General features: G+C 39.5%; 1 protein-coding gene across 1 annotated transcript in view; it reads right to left on the reverse strand.

The window, feature by feature from the left end:
* Positions 1-15042, reverse strand: part of Phf3 (PHD finger protein 3) — a gene marked incomplete at its 3' end in the record, with an annotated part of 66805 nt that extends 51763 nt beyond the window's left edge. Inside the window, exons 1-2 of the mRNA XM_031368966.1 lie at positions 14697-15042; positions 4169-4345 (exon numbers count right to left, since the gene is read on the reverse strand). Coding sequence (XP_031224826.1) covers positions 4169-4271 — 103 coding nt within the window. The remainder of the gene's footprint in view (positions 1-4168; positions 4346-14696) is intronic.
* Between the last annotated feature and the right edge of the window lie 308 nt (positions 15043-15350).

Genomic DNA, 15350 nt, shown 5'->3' on the forward strand with positions numbered 1-15350 from the left:
GTTAACAAATTCAGATAAATTGAAATCATGTAACTTTTCTCCTCATAATGCAATAAAAGTTTAAAAAAAGAAAATATCTAATAAAAAATAAAATAAAAAAATAAAAAAAAAGAAAAACAGGGGAAGATACATGTCTATTAACCTTCATATAAAACAATGTACTAGGAATGATAACAATAAAGGTGGAAGACTGAATTGAAAATACAAAAAGTCAAAGCATTACTGGAGACATATTTGCATTGTTTTTTTTTTTCCAGACATAAACAGTTTGCTATGTCAATGTTCAATTAGTGGTAAAGTGATGTAGGTTATTTCCACAACTGCACACATAACTACTGAGCCTTGAAAACAGACTTCTAACAACAATAATATTTCAATTTTTTCTTCATAATAGGAGGCTTTGTTCAACTAATTATTCACAATAATAAAGGTGGGAAAATGTATTTAAATTATGAAAAGTCATAGAATAACTGAAGACATTTTGCTGGATGGTTTGGGACAATGTATTGCTAATGATTGGAGGTTGCAGTGACCTTCCAGAATGCACCAGAGACCTGGGAGGTGAGAGACTCAGGACTCAGAGGGAGGGGCCTTAGATGGAATACCCTACAGTGGGGAAAGGGAACTTGTGTGGAACAGGGTTTCCATCCCACAGTCAAAACTCTGACCCATAATTGTTCCTGTCTAACAAAATGCAGGAATGGAATTGAAGAGGAGCCAGAGACAGGCCCAACCCAAAGTGAGATCAAAATCAAGGGAAGGCCCCAAGGCCTGACACTGTTACTGAGGCTATGGAGCACTCACAAAAAGGGACCTAGCACGACCACACTCCTGAAGACCCAACAAGCAGCTAAAAGAGTCAGATGCAGATATTTACACCCATCCAATGGACAGAAGCAGCTGACCCTTGTGGTTGAATTAGGGGAAAGCTGGAAGAAGCTGAGGAGGAGGGCGATCCTGTAGGAGGACCAGCAGTCTCAATTAACCTGGACCCTCAAGATCTCAGACACTTGACCACCAACCAGGCAGCATATACCAGCTGATATGAGGCCCCTACCACATACACAGTAGAGGATTGCCAGGTCTGGGTTCAGTCAGAGAAGATGCTCTTAATCCTCAAGAGACTGGAGGCCCCAGGGACTTTAGAGGTCAGGTGGCGTCAGGGTTGGGATGGCGGAGACATTCTTGTGGAGACAGGAGGGCAGGCAGAGAGGAGATATGGGATGTGGAACAGTCGGAGGGTGGACCAGGAGGGGAATAAAATCTGGAGTGTAAAAAAATAGATTAAATAAAAAGAAGGAATATTTAAAAAGAGAAAAAAAGGAAAAGGTCATTCCAACCCTGCAAAAAAAAAAAATAATAAAGCTAATGGTTTCCAAAGAAAGAAAGGAAGGAAGGAAGGAAGGAAGGAAGAAAGAAAGAAAGAAAGAAATACAAGGAAGAGGGCATTGTCTAGAAGATCAGCCTTCAAAATAGTATTAAAAAGTTTTAAAATAAACTTTGAGCCTTATATCTATTAAAAAAAAGCAAAACTTTAAAACAAGTTTCTAAAAAAGCCAAATAGTAGAAAAGATGTAAAAAGTAAGTAACAATTATGCCAGCTACAAAGAGAGACTATGCTGATATGGAATAAAGTAAAGAGAAATTTGTCAACACAAGCTGTCTCTAAGAGAATGGGTTTGATCATCACACCCTGTGCTCACATAGTGAAACCACACTAATCTATGAATATACATCACAAATATGTTAATTTAAAAAAAGAAACTGCCAAAATGGTACTAAATCAGACTACTGCTAAGAAACTTGTAAGTCACTACAAACTTGGCACCCAGCTCAGAAGTAAATCAGCACAAGGGAAGATTCTGGTGAGACAGGGTCCTTCTCTGTATCCCTAACTGGACTGGTCTAGCCCAATCTCCTGACAATCATCCTCCTGCCTCACCCTCTCAAATACTGAGATTACAGGCATGAGTTTTGATAGGTAAAAAAAATACAAACCACCAAACTCCGTCAACAACACAAGAAATCTCTAAACAGCCACAGAAACAACTGGGTTCAACAGAACAGAGAAAAGGATGTATTTCACTTATTCCATTTGCTATTTTTACAGCACTTAAAAAAAAAATGGAAAGTTACAAAATAACCATCGTCTATAGACCCCACTGTCTGAAAAAAAGTTCATTCTATAGACCTAAAATAATTACAGCAAACAAATTAATGAGAATATTTCTACTCAGCATTATTAACAAGTATTAATAACAATCTTCAAAAATATATATTTCAAGAAAGGAATTTTATCCCTTTAACTAAAAAAGAAATGCTCCCTAAAACTGAAGCCTTTTACATCAGTAAAACATTTTATATCAACAGAAATTATCATTTAAAAAGATATTTCATATAGCCAACAGAAATACTAAGATTACTAATGAACCAGAATTTTGTAAGTTAAACTGTCAAGTAAAATGCTAACCATTCTGATTCCACATCCTTCAAAACATTATCAGTGGTGACTGTAATTCCAACATGTGCACAGGTCTGAAATGTTTTTCCTGAGTGTGGACTAAACCGGCCAATAGTGTGTGGAAAAGCAAAGCACTTAACAGTAAAGATATATACAACTACCCACCGACAGAGCATCAAAGTTTAAAAAAAGATTGCATAGCCACATATACAAAACAATTGTAAAGTTTTAAAATGCTGGTAACACAAATAACAAAATGACCCATGTGATAATAACACAATATAAATCATTTCAGAGATACACAATTAACAGCATGACAATTGAAAACAATTGAGTATTAAGGAGTGATTGAAATGAGTCCTAGTAACCAATGTTGAGGTCTTCAGGCAGCATGATCTGAGTCAACAGCAATCCAAACATTCAGTTACTATATAAATTTAAAATACTGGACAAAAATATTAAAAACAAATAGTAAATACACTGAAAACATATTTCAGGAGTGGTCTAAAGTCATTAGCGAACAAACCAGTATCACATAAGCCTGTGAATTACTCTGGGAAATAGACAGGGGTTCCCTTGACTTTGAGACAGGGTCTTAATGGAACCCAGGCTGGCCATGATCTTAAAATCCTCCTGCCTCAGCTTTCCAAGTGCTGGGACTATGGCCATTCACCATTATACCCAATTCTAAAGACATTTCATTAAAAATACTTCAGCCTGACAGAAAGTTACTCCTTGCAGACTAGAGCCACATGAGTGGTTTCAATGTCTAAGAAGTCACTTATACAAACTACAGCTAGGCTCAGAACTGACTAGGGATGGGTTATTTGCCTGCCCTGTGCAAGGCCTGGGGTTCAATCTCAAGTAAGTAAACAAAAAGATAAATAACAGTAGAAAAAGTAAGCCAAGCACAGAAATCTTCTACTAGGCCAAAAGGACTGTATGAGCCCAGGAAGTGGAGGCCAGCCTGAAGCAACACTTGAGACCCAGACAGCCTTATAAAAATAATTTTGTAAAAATTAGGCAAATTAGTTTTCATCATTTATTTAACCAAATATCTTTAAAATTATGACTTTACCACATAATGAAGAAGTTAATCAGATACTTTGCAATCTTCTTTCAAATACCCAAAATTTAATGTGCACTTTACAGCACACCTCAACTAAAACTAAATTAATTCAGAGTAGTAATTCCACATGGCTAATAGCTACTGTAGAGAATAGTTCTTCGTCTGGCTTTGCAATAGACATACAAAGTATCAAAGTGTCTGTAATTGGAACCAAGAGAACTATAAAAGCTGAAGGCAATCCACTGAGCCTTCTTCACTCCTGACTCCAGCAGGCCTTGTGTAACACTGTCCCATTTGCCAGGCAACCTCTATTTCCAGCATGAGTCCCAATTTTCACATGTTCTAAAGACGTAATTATTAACAGCAACCCCTTTACTCCTCACAAATATCCCATCTGATGTGCCAAGTTACACGGTCACTCTACCTACATCTATAACATCCTTGACAATAACTCTGTACACTGCTTAGAAGAAAATTTAGTTGAAATTCTCTAAACTGATGCCTGGAAAAGAGACTCTAAATTTAAAGGAAAGAACCCTAAATGCACTACACTCATTCTTTAAAAAGAAAAGGAAAAAGATGCTGCTGAAAAGTCTTTATTTTAAATTTCAGACTTAAAAAAAAAAAGTAAGAATTACCTGTTGAACAAGGCATCTGGAAATTGGGATCATTGCTATCCAAAACAGGCAAACAGAACTGGTTACTTGCAGATCCTAGCATAGGATCCTTATCGCTGAGCATGTTCTTCAGCGAGTCCTCTAAGACATTTTGACTTGTACTAAAATCCTCACAGACTTCATTCTCCAGGTTGGATCCTAGAAATAGGGCATCATCTAAGTGTTCAGTAGGAATTAAATGATTAAATGTATCAACTATATCCATGAAGACTTCTGTGTGTCTTTCAACCCTATAGAAAGACAAAAAAAATACCATAAGAAATAAAGCTATCAATTGAAAATAATCACCTAATACCAAATTATTTTAATAATTTTGAATCTAAGAACACACTTCTGAATTTCTTGTTTAAAAAACCTTCACTGTTTTTTAGAATATACATTTGGAAATGTGGATCAAATTTTTACTGAATGACCTTTCTTTACCATGCATGTAGAATATTATTTTACCAGATATCCTACTTTCATTATTTTTAGAAAAATTAGTCCATTGATTTGACATATCTGAAAGAATTACATGGTTTAAACCATAAAACTGTGTTTTAACCATACATTTTCATAAAGAATAAAACAATGCTTTTACAGTAAGTCCACATAAAATAGCTAAAATTCAATTATTTAAATTATGGTCCACAACTACTAAAAACCAGAGTAGCCTTGTTTTATTTACAAAGTATTAAAATTATTCACACATAACACAGAGAGACAATTCCCCACCCCCACCCTGCCCCGTGGAATCAAAGAAATATTAACTAAACCCAAGAAACTACAATTTTACATACACATGCACAACGTTGTGCACATACACACTTTCTCCATGGGTCTTCTTTTAGGAGAAAACAAGATGAATGACAAGAAAACAATCACATCATACACTGAAATTTATTTTAATGAGTTATGTGGGATTTACACACATGTCTAATTAGTCTACCAAATTTTACCAACACACAAGCATTCGCCAAAAGGTATTCCAAGGGGATTTCAAGGAGCCTCAATTATCAAAAACAATTATTTTTATGAATGGTTTTAGATAAAATTGAACCAGTTAGAAAACCAAACTGATCACCTAGAATATCTTGTGCTCTACATTTTCAAAGCCTTTTACAGTAACTCTAAATCTACCAAAACTAACTGAACCTGGCTTAAAATCTCCTGTCTTAAAAATGAGAGGGAAAGTTGGGTATGATGCTGCACACCTGTAATCCCAGGATTCAGCAGGATTAGGAACATGAGGCCTGGCCCACAAGCTAAATTACTATCTTAAAAAGGGAGATGGTGTGGAGTTCCCATATAAGGCTACTGAATACATATTATATGCAATACTTTGGTAAACATTTCATCTGTATATGTATAACTTAACCCTCAATGATAAAAAGGATTTGATAAAATGCTTGTTTTACAAGGAAAATGCAGTTAAATAATTTAAAGGCCTCCCTCAAAGTCATCCAGTTCCATAGTCCATACCTAAATACCTATTTACACTTAATACTGAGCTTAGGCACTACAAAGACTTGACTCATTGAAGACTATTGAAAAACAATTTCCCAGCAAATTAGTGACTGGGGCTGAAGATAAAGGTGAAAGACTGAAGAATAAATGGAAGCTTTAAGGAATGGCAGAAATGTCCTAAATCTTAATTATTGTAATAGTTTAGAAATATCCTATAGGGCTGGTGAGATGGCTCAGCGGGTAAGAGGACCGACGCTCTTCCGAAGGTCCTGAGTTCAAATCCCAGCAACCACGTGGTGGCTCACAACCACCCATAATGACATCTGACACCCTCTTCTGGTGCGTCTGAAGACAGCTACATTGTACTTACAATCAATCAATCAATCAATCAATCAATATCCTATCATTCTTCAAATGGAAGAAGACCACAAATTCAAGGCTAGCCTTGGCTACATAAAGAAGAGGCAGAAGGCAGCCTGGGTCAATAAGATCCTGTTTCAACAACACACTTCCCCATGTCAAAGCGACATAAGAGAGACAGAGACAGAAATACAAACAAACAGAAAGATAAGCATACTAAACTCCTTAAGATAGGTCAAATTTTCCAGTATGGTTCTTCAACCCAAACTGTTTGCCTCTGTGTTTCACTAGATTTGGGAAACATTATCAACATTATCCTATGATCCAGCCTTGAGACAGATCGTGTATAAATAAGGTTACATTTCTTTAACAATATTTTTTCTTTTTTCATCAAATGTTTTACTATGCAGCTACCACTCCATGAGACACCTTGGCAGACCAGTCAGATGAGAATCTTTTAAGACAGAAAACAAAAGACCCCCAAATGTATGAGTCCAAAAAAACATAATTTCCATAGAATTACACTAGTACTAGTACTCTATGGGACATATTTTAAGGGAAATTGATATAAATTAATGAGGCTACTTTTTAAAGTGGGTCCTATTAGATTTGCACACAATTCAATTAAAGAAAAATATAGCAAAAACAGTAGACAGCCAACCAACACTCAAGCTATGTTGAAAATAACACTTATCACAAGTGTAAAATCTAAGAAGTTGGCTTCAGATATTAAGTATTTAGTATCAAATATAACTCATGCTAGGGCTGAAGAGCTAGCTTTTAGGGCTTGGCTAAATAAAGCATGTGCTGCTCTTGCAAAAGTTCCCAGCACCCATGACCAGCACACTCCAGGGAGATGGTGATCTCCATGCACAGCCAAAGACTAACACAAAATTTAAAATGCACCTTAAAAAATAATTCCTGCTAAACAGAAAACCAAATGTTAATTACAGAAATATTAACTAACAAAATAGATACATTAATCTAAGTGCAATGTGGACTGACAACAGAACAGAAAAAGGACAGTTCTGGAAAAGCTTGTAAAATCTAAGTATGTACTTAAGAGGCTTCTGTTTGCTCTGAGAGGCACTAATACTACACTTGAAAGCAGTGACTCGGGACATGCATTAAAGCTATGTACAGGGTATTTAGGACTCTCAGCCTGCTTTGCAGCTTGCCTATAAATCTAAAAGTACTCCAAATAAGACAGCTTTAAAATAAAAGAGAACATTGGAATAGCAAGTAATGTAAAAGAAAGGCAGGTCTTTAAAAAAAAAAAAATGATACTTTCAGAATCTTTGGTAATTATATAGCTGCTTGATCCAAACAAATTTCTGTCTCTTACATCAAAGTTTTACTTAAATACTTCCTTTTAGTGGTAGTTTAAGCAAAACACACAATCTATCATCTATTTAAAATGGCTCATGGAATGCATATAGTTAAATCATCAGTAAATTGAGATTAAACATGCTAAACCTGAAGTGATTTCTGGTTCAGAGTCACATCTATTATTCACAAACAATAAAATACACATAGTTGTCACAGAATTGGGTAATCATAAATCAAACCACTCCATTTATTCACTCACTCACACACAGATTTATTACTGACTACAAGGATAGCCAAGCACTGTCTCAAGCTTAAGGAACTCACAATCTAGACCAGATTACAGACAAATGTAATAAAATATAAATATCAGCACACTGTCAATATTGGAGGGCTGCTAATAGGATCACAGGTGAACACTCAGATGGTAAGTAGACGATACCTGACCTGAATTCTAAAGGCTCAGAGGGGAGATCAAGGGAAGAAAAATGCTGCTCATTACCACTATCTGAGTTCCTTCTACTGAACCACTCATAAAGACTCATACATAATTAAAACCATGAGTACTAATGTAGTAAGTAAAATTTACTCTAAGCCCAGTGATACTTCCAATTTTAAAATGTTCTGAGAATTAGACTGCAGTTAAATAAAATTACATTAAATAAAATCAAAATGTTATTCTCTGCTTGAGGTATGAACAGAATAGGTAAAAAAAAATTACAAAGTATCAAAATAATTACTTTTAAAAACTGACTTTAAGATTTCATTTTAAATGTCTTACTTTTAGCCAGGCCTATTGGCTCAGGCCTTTAAGCCCACTTACTTTGGCAGGTAGGCACTGGGTAATTTCAAAGTCAAACCCTGCCTGGGCTACAGAATATATCTGTGTTCAAGGCCAACCCTGGCAACACAGTGAGACTGTCTGGAAATACAGGTCAATGGTTGAGTTCTATGCCAATACCAAATATATCAAAAGTCTCAAACAGAAATCTCTGAAGCAAACCTATGTAAAATATATTTCATCTATTACTTTTTTTAAGCCTTTCAATAAATCCACACCAGTATCAAAGTTGAGAGACCAAGAGCTGGGTGTGGGGACATGACTGTAATTCCAAGACTGAATAAGTAGGAGAGCGGAGTTCAAGGCTAGCTTTGGCTAATCAGCCTGGGAAGAGACCCATATAGTAAAACAAAAAAGCCTAAAAAAAGAGAGATTGGGAATTATGCAATGAGCTTCAGATGTCTCATGCAGGGTATACATGTGCATGCACACATATAAGAGGTGACATAAACAAACCAAAACTATCCACAACTAGCTGGCTGTTTCAATGAGAATGGCCCCCACTGAATGGAGTGCTTGAATACTTGGTCCTCTGTTAGAGGGTGATTAGGTGTGGCCTTGTTGAAGGAGGGGTCACAAGTGATGGGCACTGAGGTTTCAAAAGCTCAAGCCATTCCTAGTTATCTCCTCTCACTCTCCAGCCCCTTCCTGCCTCCTGCTTTTGGATTAAGCTGTCAGCTCTCAGGGCTCCCACAGCCATGTCTCTTTCTCCCATCATGGACTCATAAGACCAGTCAATTGCTTTCTGTTATAAGTTGCCATGGTCATAGTGTTCTGTCATGGCAATAGTAAAGTAACTAAACCACAGGGCATTATAGAACTTATGAAAAATTTAAACATTGTAATACTAATTGGAAAGGAGCATTTAATATGTATGATAGTGAAGGTCTTACTACTAAAATCACATTTTACTGCAAACCTAAAGAGAAGTAGTGATCAATTCTGTATAAGGGAAATCCAGGCAAAAACCTAGAATAAAGCCCTATAAAGGGATCATACTTGATGCCTTCCATCTCTGACATAATAGTTTTAACGATTTAAATTTGATTTAAACTTGAAATCAAGCAATTTGATCAGGCATGCTTAGCAAGAACAAATTTTTAACAGGTAGCTGCAGAAAAAGTACTACGGCAACAGCAGAACATAAAACGTACTGTATTCTAATTTAATGTTAAGCCGCACAGGCTTCATACCTCTTCCCACACCTTGAGTAGGAGACAGGCTCTGGAAGCCCAGGCTGGCCTCAGTTAACCCTTCTGCCTCCCCACACTAGGGACTCCAAGTGTGGATCATCAGGAACAAATTATTCTTAATTGGAGGCAACTATACCCACCCAAAGAACATTTGGCCATGCTCAAGATACCTTTACTGTCATCACAGCTGGGCAGGATATACCAAGTATCTAATAAATACACTATAATGCCCTCAAACAAGTCCACATTGTGAGGGACTGGGGGCCAACAATATGGGCCACAAAATACTCCTCTAAAGACATTCATTTACAACTCTATATTATAATCCCAATTTTTAGAAGTTGATAAAGATAAAACTGCTTGCTAAAGTAACCAACGGAGCAAAAGGCTGAACCCTGAGAAATAGCTCATTCAAGATTGAACTCACTTATCTATCCTATTGCTGAATATTTCCTATTCATGGTGCTGGAGGAAGTCCACAGCACTGTGCTATTTAATCCTCACAACCACACACTATTAGGGAGGAACTACTGTTATTATTGATTTATAAGAAAGATGCTATAGCCTCCAAGTTACATCTAGTGGTCAGTGTAATCAGTAGAACAGTTTTAAACTGTACAACATCAAGGTGATTTCTTAATGACTACTATAAAAACACTATAGATAAGGACTGGAGAGACAAGAGTTGGCTTCTCTTCCATAGGACCCATGTCCGATTCCCGGCACCCACATCCTTGCTTAGAACTGTAACTCAAGTCCCAGGGGTAGCTGAAACTGTTTTGGCCTCTATGGGAAGCAGGCACACATGCACAGACATACATGCAGACAAAGCACCCGTACAAATTTAAATTATTAATTATTAAATTATTAAATTTATTTTAAAAATCTATAGATAAATACTAGGTTATCCTTCTAGGATAGTCAAAGAAAACTGAAATAGTTAGGTATAATCCTATAAGTAACTGTTCTACACACTTCAAATTCTGTTCTAGTTCTATAAGTTAGAATCCACCAGCAAGCCCAGCAGTGGTGGTGTGCACACCTTTAATTGCAGCACTTGGGAGGCAGAAGCAGGTGGGTTTCTGAGTTCGAGGCCAGCTTGATCTACAGAGTGAGTTCCAGGACAACTAGGATTACACAGAGAAACCCTGTCTCCAAAAAACAAAAACAAAAAGAAAAAGAAAAAGAAAAAGAATCTACCAGCAAAACCTCATAAAGGGAAAGAAGATCATGAAGTCTGTGTGAATTTATCCAATGAAAAGAATAAACGGCACCCTGCCTATGAGGATGCCAAAGACTAAAGCAGACCTATGAACTTAGAGACAGAACGACAGGTAAAAGCTGAACTTGGCAGAATCAGAACTGGGCCAGTCAAAAGTAGTAAAAGGAAAAAGTTCTTTCCAAACTTTACAGTTTTCATATTTGACGTAGAATTCAACAGCAGCAGAATGTTGAGTTAGGTGCAGAAGCACCATCATAGGATGGTACTAACAGCCAGACCAGCATGCACTTAGCCCTTCCTGCATACCGGAGCCTGTAAGGGGTACAATTATTATGTCTCTTCTATAGAAGAGCAATTCAAACTCAAATGTTCATGTAATTTTCCAAAGCTCACATATCTGATATCCTCAAAATACAATACAGGCAGCATGATATCTGAGCCAATATTTTTAAATTTTATGTACTCTACTTACATAAAACATTTTTTATAACTTTAATAACACAATAAAATCTGTAAAATTGCTGAACAAGTATCTCATTTTTCTTTCAAAATAAAGCAGGAAGTATGTACTTTGCCACACTATACACATAAAAAATAATATGGCTACACTTAATGCATATGCACACATCGTTTGGAGGAAAGGTAAACTTCCAAGCTAAAGTTGTCAATGTATTTTCTCCCTACTCTTTGGTTTTACATGTCCACCCACACTAATACCAGTTATGGTATTATGCTTAGCCTGTCTATATCATCTACCATGACATTCAAAACTGTCTGATATACTTGATTATATCAACAGATGAAAACTTCTGGGCAATATTAAGTCTCAACTATTTTCTTAGAGCTTTTCTTCACAGTGCAAATGATCAAAACTGTAATTCCTGAGGTATGGAGGTGCCCACCAATGTAGGCAGATCTCTGAGCTGGGGCCCATCACTCTGGGGCAAACACTGTATGACCTTGCCAAGGAATCCAGTTATTACCTATTTTGACACCTCAAACATTATGTGCTTCAGGTCAGCCAAGGCTATGTAGTGAGACACTATTTTAAATAATAATTATCTCTAACCAAAAAAAAGAAATTGTCTAAACTTAAGCACATAATGAATGACACTTGGCAATTCATACAATGCTTTCTTAACACTTGACTTCCCCTCTCAAATTTTAATACAATGATTGCCTATCTGATGTCTTTATATCCTGTTTTTTGGTCAGAGAAGCGTGGTTTCAGATATTTTTAATCAAATCAATTGTTCTGCTATCTCCTAGTACATGTAATCAACCAACAATTACTCCCAGCATGCTGGATGGAGGCAGGGGGATCTTTGCGAGGTCAGCCTGGTCTACGGAGTGAGTTCCAGGACCTCCACCGATACACAGAAAAACACTGTCTTGAAAAACAAAAACAAAATGAACAAACAAACAAAAAAAAAAAGGAAAATGCATCAGAAAAGCAAATGCTGGGGGACTCAGACGGAGAGGGGCTGGAGATGGGGTGGAGCAACCATCTATAATGAGATCTGACGCCCTCTTCTGGAGTATCTGAAGACAGCTACAGTGTATTTACATATAATAAATAAATCTTGAGGGTAAAAAAAAAGCAAACACTGTATGACCTTGCCAAGGAATCCAGTTATTACCTATTTTGACACCTGAAACAAAAATGTAGGCCTGTTTTTAATTAACAAAGCAATTTTTCTAAATATCTCTATATAAATAAACATCTCAGTTCTCTTTTCTTTTGGTTTATATCTGTGCTGGACTCCACTTATAGCTATCCTCAGTCATATATATGAACATCCTGTGTAGACATTATGCTATCTGCCCGAGTGTGAGTTAGTTTCCTACCTGAAAACTGGCCTTCCCCTTTACCATTTTATTTTTGTTTTGCTTTGTTTTTTATTTGGTTTGGGTTTTTGCAAGTTCACTTTCTCCCCTGGACCATGGGAGTTGCTCTCTCCAATAATAAAGGCTCACAGCAGAGCCCTCCAATATAATGCTTTCAAACTTTCTGACATCAAATTCAATGTATACATTTGTATATCTGTGCATGTCTGCATGAATGTCTGTGTCTCCCTATGTATATGCCTGTGTCTGTGTACCAGTCTCCAAAATCTCAACTCTTAATACAACTTTATGATTGGATAGCAAACTGTCACTTGCTGCCTTCCAACTTTTGCTAATAATATACAGATCAAAAGCTCTCAATTTTTTTTTCACTGATTCTGTAATGGAATAGAAGTTAAAATTTTTAATAATGTAGCTTTAGCTAAAATAGCTTCAACTTCTCTACCCTGAAATTCTTAATCTAATTTAATTCCCACCTACATTCTAGGCCAGCTTTCTCTTATGACATATGAAAATATACAGCTTACAAATGCACCTAAGATGCTCACCCGCATATAACTAATTTGGTGTAAGAGATAATAAGCACACTGTTCTTCCACTAGAAAGCATGAACACTCTAACAAATTACACCATGCATGCTCTTCAAGAAACACCAATAAAGTGTACAGCAGACAGGAGAAAACTTCGGCCCTACCACTGAGCCACTAGTCCTCTTGACAGCTCAGTGGCACAACTATAAAATAAAGCTTAACATTTCCAGTACTAACTCTTTTTAAAAATAGCCCATTTTGCCTCTGCAACAAGTCTTTCATTTGCTAATGAATTATCTGGAAGTGTGACTTCATCAGAGCAAGATCTCCTCAATTCTGTTGTCATTGAAAACTAGATAGAGTACTCCCATTCAAGTAAGTGGTCATGGGAATGATGAGGGGGAAGAACCATTGTGACTATAAATGGTGGGCAAAGATAAGAATGGGAAGAAAAACTACCATCTAAATATGTCAGATGCTCAGGATTACTGTTTGAAATAACTGGTTTTTCTCTTAACATCTTCTATGCTCTGAAATAGCACTATAAATTAAAAACATAAGGATGCTACAACAGAACACTTCCTGTTTCTTTCATCTGTCTCTTTTAACAACTAAACATCACCTACATTTTCAAAATACCAAACGCAAGAATTTTTAAAAAGGCAGGAACCGAGATGTTGGCTTGGAAATTGAAAACACAAGACAAAGTTTGATGGCAAAATACGAACTAAAGACAGCAATACAATTTGCTGTGATCAGTTTGTTTTTTTTTTTTAGCGTAAAATAAAGTACCAAAATTCATAACGTAGGACAAGTCTATGATTGTTCGACCCTTTTAAAAAAAAAAAAAAAAAAAAAAACCTGTCCGAAGAATGAAGATTTAACATCGAGCAGACATTAAAGCACCGCCACCACCTCCGTCAAACCACAATCGCGCTCTAGTAATGGTTACTTAATAGCAATAATAAACACACATTCAAATTGTAACAACTAGGAAATGTCAATTAGCTACCCAGAGACAAGGAGAAGAGGCATCTTGGGCACAGAGCCTCCGGCTGGACCGTGCTACAACACTCTCTCCTCTCCCTGGGTCCCCCACCTCCGCCCGGTGTCAGATGATCAGTTATTTAGCACCATTAACACGTACTTATCGACTAGTGGTTCATTAAATTACACGTCCCGTCGGCAAGCAGGACTCTCTGGGCTTCCCATTTCAAACTAGGCAAAAGGAGCCGGCCCACTGTCCCGGTCGCCAGCACAAAAGCGCGCGATCCCTGGAGATCCGCAGCCTCAGGCACCCTCGATGCGGGGCCGGGAACCAGCCTCCGGCGCGGGTCGGCCTCGGCGGGGACCCGGGACGGCTGCCAAGCTCCGCGAGCGGGCTGCGGCCACCGCGCCGGGGACCCGGGGCCTTGGAACCCGGCGTGGACCGCGCCGCCTGCCCGCGCGGCGACAGCGGAGACCGGGCACGCTCGCGGGCGAGCGCCTAGGCCGGGCGATCGCGCGGAGGCCGCGCCGCCACCGCCGCTCCGGGCTCGCGGTCCAAACGGTGGGGCAGGCCGTGGCGGGGCGGGGCGGGCCGGGGTGGCCGAACGGCCCGGGAATATCGGGCGGCCGCTGCGCGAGGTGGGGGTTGCGGGGAAAGGACCCGGGCCGCCCGCGTGGGGTGGAGTGGGGGAAGGGAGGCCACCGAGTGCCCGTCGCGGCGGGCGCCGCCACTCACCCGCTCCGCAGACGAGCGCTGCCACCGGCAGCCAGAGGAAGATGGAGGCCGCGGGGCCGCGGAGGAGGGGGCCGCGGAGGGGGTGCGCGCAGGGCGTCGGCGTTGCTGCCTCGGCTCGGGGCTCCCCGGCCCGCGCCGCCGCGGTGACGACACTACGGTCGACCTGCGCTCCGCCCTCCCCGACCGAGCTGCAGTCGCTGCTTCCCTGAGCCCGGGGGTCGCTCGCCTCGTGGAGTCTGTGCGGCGCCGCGAGAGCCCGCAGCCATCGGCGTGCGGCAGCGGCGGCGGCGGCAGCAGCGGCGCGGGAGCTGGAGCGGGGCCGCGTCACGTGACGCCACTGTTTACCGTTCCGGGGGCTGGGGCAGCGTGCGCGGCGCCTGCGCGGTAGGGCCTGCGCGCAGCCGCCCGGGAGGCTCTGCCTGGCAGGCCTCTGTGGCCGATGAGCTGGGATGTTCTCTGAACTCTGAATGCCTCATTCAAGAAAACGTTCCTGGGGGGGATAGGCGTGGTTCATCCCAGGGCTGTAGAGGCAGAGGCAGTGGGATCTTCAGAGTTGTAGGCCAGCCAAGGCTACATAGTGACACACCTTGTCTCTAAAAAAGAAACATTCCTGCATACCTGGGTAAGCAGTCTTCAAAATATGATCTGCGGTGC

Source organism: Mastomys coucha, unplaced genomic scaffold (genome assembly GCF_008632895.1).
Source record: "Mastomys coucha isolate ucsf_1 unplaced genomic scaffold, UCSF_Mcou_1 pScaffold14, whole genome shotgun sequence".
Lineage (NCBI taxonomy): Eukaryota > Metazoa > Chordata > Mammalia > Rodentia > Muridae > Mastomys > Mastomys coucha.